The sequence below is a fragment of the Tinamus guttatus genome, unplaced genomic scaffold, assembly GCF_059628265.1.
Source record: "Tinamus guttatus ecotype Peru unplaced genomic scaffold, ASM5962826v1 Tinamus_guttatus_pri_ptg000125l, whole genome shotgun sequence".
Classification (NCBI taxonomy): domain Eukaryota; kingdom Metazoa; phylum Chordata; class Aves; order Tinamiformes; family Tinamidae; genus Tinamus; species Tinamus guttatus.
In genome coordinates, this window is record NW_028288659.1 from 2566606 (window position 1) to 2573528 (window position 6923).

The following is a 6923-nucleotide window of genomic DNA, read 5'->3' on the forward strand; positions in this document are numbered from 1 at the left end:
CTCTTAGATCATCTTTCAGTAGCATCTGTGGTGAGGGCAAAGCTTCTAATTTCCGCAATTTTTATAAAAAAGACATTTCAACTGTTTCCTTCCTTATCCTTGCGAATGCCTTACTTACCTAGAACATGCAATCACTATGCCTGGAGGCCTTCCCCTCACCACACGTTGAATTTAATCTCCCTTTGGCCACTCTTGGTACAGAATTCAACTGTATTTGTTTTAAACAGCTCTGGTGTGATATTTAGAAATAGCATAGAGACAAGCACACTCTCCTCCTCCTCTTACCTCTGCAGGTCTTTTGGAAATGAGTATAAAGCCATTATTATCAATGAGAAAGCAATTCAGAATCTGCAGAGATGAAAGAGAAGCAACATTAAAAACGACTTTTCCATGGTTTTCTGTTAACGTACTGCTGTGTGCAGGGTGAGGCAGCGTGGATGGGCGCTTACAGCAATTGACTCAGCCTCAGCATTTCCATGTCTAGTCCTGTCACTCAATTGCAACAGGCTTTAGACAATTCTTTTTTTTCTCTCTGTCTCCATTTTGAGGTATTCTGTCAGTGAGCTGTTTGTGACAGAGATTTTTACTTGGCATGGCTGCATGCAGGCTTAGCATACACTGACCTGTACTTACACGGACCATACATGCTGTAGGAAGTGAGAGGGTATTTGGAGACAATTCCTCTTTAGTAATATGGTATTTTTCATCTTTAGATTCACACACAGATTCAGAGAATGGTTGAGGTTGGAAGGGACCTCTAGAGATCATCTAGTCCAACCCCCCTGCTCAAGCAGGGACACCTAGAGCACTTCATAGTCTTACAGACATTAATGAAGTAATTTATCATTTTTATTTTGTGAAGCAGGAAACAGAGCCATGGAGTTTAGATAGAAATCTTTAGGTCTCGCAGAGAGTCAAGTGGGAAAATTAGGATCCGAAGCAGATCCTAGATGAACACAGGATGAAAATCCTCTGGTGACTCCACCCTCTGGGCAGAGGGTACCCTGTCTCAAACACGCCTGAGATCAAGACTGAAGTAGTGGCATAAAGGCAAAGAGGGGGCTCCAGCATCTCATGCTGGCAGCCACTCTCTTCAGCAGACCTGGGGTCCCCGTGGGAGAGGCTTAAAAAAGATGGGAGTCTCCTTAGAGTCACTGGCTGCAAATCACATACCCCTGGCTGAGCTCAGCTGATCTCTCAAAGTTGATGCTTATACTAGGAAAGACCTAAGCTGCACGTTTGTGTCAATGGCTTGAGGTCTTATTCCATTTGTGCAGCCTCCTGTGAGGAGATGTTGAGCAGTACTTGGTGTGAGGGGAGGCAAAGGCCTCCGCAGAACATGTAATCATTCCCATTGCAGATAAAGAGAAGAAATCTGGGCAACTTACATCATCCTGACAGCTTAGTGGACAGGCACCATCAAAGGCACTGCACTGTAAAAGAAATGCAGATATTAAGTTGTGGCATGATCTCAGCCTACAGTCTCCATTTTGGCAAGGCGGAGCAAAAGGTCTCTGTATCAGCATCCCAAGAAGCTGTCTAAGTTAACTGGCATTTTAAACAAAAGCTCTATGGCTTGAACAGGCAGCACCCACCAAGGAAACCTGCTAGTGCCTCTCTGCATTCCTCACACCGTGAATCCTCCCTGAGTAATGGTGCTGAGGGCTCCAAGCCTGTGCCAGCCTCGTCTAGTGCTTTAGGCAGCTCCCTGTGCACTTCCAGCAGGATGGCGCTTATAAAGGAAGGGGGCAGCATCAAGCTCCTCGGTTGTGATAACAAAGGTTATTGTGCACTGTCAGGAAAACAGCATGTGTTTCAGTATCTCCTCAAATCTGGACTAAATACGTGTATGGTATTTTAGTTTAGGATTATTCTTGGCCAGTTTCTTTACTTTTTTTTTTTTAATGTTGCTGTTGGTTTCTTTATTCTCTAGACAACTAATGATAAAATAGGATGTGAATGGTGCTTGTGTGGCCTGAGGCACCATCCATTTCATTTAGGATTTATGTGTAGCAGAGTTGACATGTGTTTCACAACACTGAACCGGACGGGGACAGGAGGGGTTAAGTGGTGAGTAACAAAGCCCTTCAGGTGCTTATTGATTTCATAATTGTTCCGAGTTTGCGGTGGCTGCATGTGTCTGTCTCTTTGTGTTATTTTTTAATGCTATTTTCATGAGGAGCTGAGGCAAGAAAGCTGACATGGTGTTGCCGTTTTTGTACATGGGGTCCCCTTCCTGCCAGAGGTTTTCCAGGGTCAGGGAAGGACACTGACGTGTAGCATAGCCTGGCTGCTCTCAGTCAGCTGCCCTTTATTACTGCAGAGCTCCTATATACAAATCCCAGCCCCCTTTCTGAATGAGGCTCAATAATAAGAGGTGGAACTGTCATTTGAAAATAAAATGGAGCCATTGCTTTCAGGTACATTTTGTTTCCCCTCATGCAGGACATTTGCAGGACTATACAGCATTTTTAGCTTTCAAAGGAGGCTCCGTGGTGTTTGTTTCAAGCCCTGTGGCTTTGCAATACCCCATCCTTACACTCCTGCTCTGGCTGGCTGTTTGAGGCCCTAAGGATGGTGGTTTAAAGACCCTCCTTGGCCCAATGTCATGATGCTGTCGCAAGCCTAGTCTCACCCCGACTGGGTTATTTCGTGTCCGATGACATAGGGATTGAGAGCAGTGGCCTTATCCTTTATCTCAGATGGGTTTCCTCCTTTGGTTATTTGAGAAATATGGCCATAACAAACCAATATTATTGCTAAGAAATATAGATCCAGAGCTCAGAAATCAGAAGAGAAACCCACGTGCACCAAAGAGGTCATTTTACCCCAGAATATCTCACAATGTCTTTCTGAGCAGTGTAAGGACTGATCCTCATCTCTGCTGCTGAGGACCAGATCTGGCCAAATCCAGCAGTCCCCCCTGCACAAGGCTACGTTTGCAGCAAGGGGAATGAGATGAGAAGCCTGCTCGGAAGCGCAGACAGCTCACAGAGAGCCCTGGAGGGGGGCATAGCTGAACCTGAGCTTGCTGCTTGCTTTGAGACCACTACATCTACTGCCTTATCGGCACAGCTTCCTCCTTGGAGAGCAGCTACCTCACAGCATCCTCCTATTCTTGGTCAGGTTTCTGAAATGCTGCAACCCAGAGTGTTTTCAGCTTTGCCAAAGACACTTAATTACTGTGAAGACAAATACAGCCCGTGACAGGCTTGGCCTGTCTCCAGTGATTACAGACGAGGGACGGTGCCTGTATTGCTCTGGCACACAAACTGCACAATTACGAAGCAGAGACGCGGCGGGGCACGCCGGGATACCTCCCCGTCCAGCACTTTTGTCTACTTACATCACTGTCATTGGGCTGGGAGGCAGGAGGAACAGCGTGGACATGCAGAGCAGCGCAGTGTGCATTGACAGGGGAGAGAGAAAACAAAACCTGTTAGTCATTGCCCTGTCAAACTGCAGTCATGTCCTGGGAAACCATATGGATTTTTTCCTATAGGCACCTATGAGGACCACGGCACACAGACGCCTGGCACACAGGCCTCCTTTTAGCTTCTTTGATAAACCTTCCCGGTTTCACTTAACACTTGAAATGAGAGTGTGTTGTGTCTGCGTGGGAACTGCCCGGCTATAGCCCTCAGGAGATTTTTAAAATTAAGCTCTCTGCCAACACTTCAGGATGTGCTCACACACTTTGCATAAGTCCTTCTAGCTCAGGTTAGGTTTATCTTAGGTCTCAATCTCAGATCTGCTACGATACCTCCTCCTGCTGCCACGGACAACTCTGGATTTTTCCATTCTTCATGTGTTCTCTGATGGTGATCATCTTCCTGCTCTCGCGTCACTACACAGTCACCTTATGACAGTTCCCTCTTTTCAGCAGGTTTCTGTTGTGTACCGCTTTAGTCCTACAGGATTTTTCTCCCTCGTACGGTGCCCCAAAAGCAAAATCTGGGGGAAAGCCCCTGAACAGCAGCAGAGAAGTGCTTCATTTTTCCTGCCTCGCAGGCAGGAAATTATTGTTAAATTATTGTACTTCTCTTAGTTCAGCGAGAGTGTCTAAAATCAGCATAACACTGAACGCTCATCCCTAGAGCAAATCATTTTTATTTTGGCAAGCTACTAGCATTTTGTTCCCATTATCAAGATGATAAAAGAGGGCAGTAGATTTTGTTTTCTACGTGTCCAGAACTGCAGATTTCCGTGAAGTTTCTGAAAGGCTGAATGAGCAGTAGTGCACTGCCACAATTAAATGTGTCATGGGCAGCAGAGCTACTGCCAGGCCAGGATGCCGACACCGTCAGCACAGCATGTGTGGAACAGATTCATGGCTCACATGGCATTAGCGCCGTCAAAGGATTACAGAAATGTGTGACTTCAAACTAATCTATTCCATAAATCTTTTAATATATACTTCATTGAAGCCCTTGCTGAAATGCCATCGTACATGATGCAACCTGGCAGCGGCCTAGCTGACAAAGAACGTTCAACTGTCTCTCTGAGTGACTGCTGATGCTCCTACCTGTTGCATGGCCATCCAAAACTTGCGTTGGAGCAATTCCAGCTTAATTTGCACACCCACCGCTATGAGAAATAAAAGGGGAAGGATGAAAAGAGGAATGTGAGAAAGAGAGGGATAGAGAGAGAAAGATAAACACAAGTTAGGAGAGGAGACGTAAATATTTGCCCAAAGTAATGGGACGGAATTGCAATTGCAGCCTGCTTCCAAGTGTAAATGATAAGCACTGACGGATAAGCACTGAGTCAGACTGTCAAGTGAGAGTCAGAGGTTTAACAAGGTAGGGGAAAAGGAGATGTTGACTGCTGTTCTGAAGTACTGACACCTCCCACCCACTAAACACTGCAGAGATGCAAACAGATTAACAACAACAACAAAAAATACAAGGGAGAGAGCGTGAACTTTCGTCTTTGTCTGCTGTAGATTTATCGGGCTGGAATGGCCTTTTATGATTGTGCGAGGCTCATCTGCTATGTAACACAGGCTAAATCAGAAAAAAAAAAACAGGCCAGTTTGAGGAAGGGATTTGAATGCCAACCCATCTCAAGAGGAGACCAGAGTGATTTAGATAGCCATTAAGCCGCTACAAAAGCAGAAAAATACTAATGCCTCTTGATGGAAACGTGTAGATCAGAACTGCTTAGCTACCTGTTGCCAGTCTATTGCACACTCCTCCAAGCAGAAGAGTGTGTGTTTGTGTTTTGATGAAGTGCATCCCTATTTCTTGGCTTAATCGCTGTTCCTTCCCCAGCATTACGTCCCTGAAGTGAGGCATAACTCTATGTTAGAAAAAAAATGTGCAGGGCCTCCCTGACAGAGTAACACAACTATCCCTTGGGTAGGTTGCCTGCAAGTACATCCTAGCACTGTGACAGGGGAGAAACAGGCCAATGAAAGAGAATGTAAGGTGAAATGAGGGAGAAAAGAAAATAAAGGGAAGGAGACTCTGAGCCTCTTTTCGGAGCCACCAGTATCAGGCAGATGATACCTGCTTCTGGTTCTGTAGATTTCTTCTGAATTAACGGGAGGTGCATGGGAGGAATGGAAACTCACTTAGGATCATTCAGATCTGAATCACACTATACACTATGTGGATACTTTTAAGTTAACAGTCTGATGCTGTAATTCAGCTGGGTAAGAATGAGAAGCAGAGTATGCTATATTTTCTTGCAGAACGTACAGAAAACCTGGCAGCTGGCATCAGCTGGAATGACAGCCATGTTGCATCAGCTCTGCCTTTTATACCAGTGTCTGTGTCCCTCTCGTCACATTCCCATTGCTGGTTCATCTTACAAAATCCCCTTTATGGGCATGTTTCTTAATCAGCTCTCCCTGTTGCAGAATGCTCTGACTGTCTTTAAGTGGGTAAGGGGGTTATTTTGTACAGCTGCCTCAAAGGGCACAAACCAGACAGGATACAACGTTCACTGGAGATCATCCATACCTGTGAGAAAGGACATGAGGAGTTCAGCCCTGGAAAAGAGTTACCGACTTCAGCGGGTAGGCCCAGGTTGGCTTGTTGCCCCCACAGACCAAGTGTTGCCAGCTGGCAAATGGTGCCCCGATGCGAGTTCATTGACATGCAGGAGATCCGCTGTGTAGCTTTCAATGAATTCCCTGTTATCATTTAAAAGTATCTCAAGCAAGATCTTTTCTGCTTTTTCAGAGCAGATCACACTGGTAGGATTGAGCGTATCTTGGCACATGCAGGTTATATAAAACATGAGGAGAGGTTGGTATCTAGAAAACTAACCTTGCAATGCAGAGACTTATTGAGCAGTTGGTGTTTTTATAAGCAGGGACATGTATCCAGAAATAATTTCTCAAAGGGACCTAAGATCGCACCAGAGGGAATCACTACCCCATGGTCCTTCACTCAGGGGTGGAGTGGCCATTCCTGGCAAGAATTAGAAGAATCTTCCATGTATTCAAGTGCTATGAGGGAGCCTCCCAGAGTAGTAATGAATAGGTGCCTGGTGAGCACCTTCTGTCCAGCGTAAGGAGAAAGGAGGGAAGCAACATCTCAGTTGAAGTAAAGAATCATTCCACAGCTCGGATGAGAGGGAGGAAACTAGAATAAAAGCCTCTCTGCTTGTTCCAAAGCATAGCTGAGAGATAATGGTCCTTTTGCTCTGGTGGCAAAGCACAGGCTGCAGGAGCAGAAAGATCCAAGGTCCAGGAAATTCCAACTGGCCCTGGTGTGCGGCACAGCAGCAGCCACGAAGCCCTTGGAGAGACCGTGGCTAGCAGCTGTACTCCTGTTAATGCCCAGATAGCCCAAGCAGCACGAGGACCAGCAGTGCCGCACACCCTGCGCTCCGCCACGCCGAGGAGCCCCCCGAGCCGCACGCGGTGCCCAGTCGAAGCAGGAGCTGCTGTGTCCTGGCGCGCTCACGCGGTG

The 6923-nt window shown here is 46.3% G+C and overlaps 1 protein-coding gene across 1 annotated transcript in view; it reads right to left on the minus strand.

Moving 5' to 3' along the window:
- CACNA2D4 (calcium voltage-gated channel auxiliary subunit alpha2delta 4) overlaps positions 1-6923 on the minus strand; it is a 119868-nt gene that overhangs the window by 15493 nt on the left and 97452 nt on the right. The window contains exons 27-30 of the mRNA XM_088521660.1: positions 4526-4587; positions 3347-3361; positions 1389-1433; positions 286-348 (exon numbers count right to left, since the gene is read on the minus strand). Of these exons, the coding sequence (XP_088377786.1) occupies positions 286-348; positions 1389-1433; positions 3347-3361; positions 4526-4587 (185 nt within the window). The remainder of the gene's footprint in view (positions 1-285; positions 349-1388; positions 1434-3346; positions 3362-4525; positions 4588-6923) is intronic.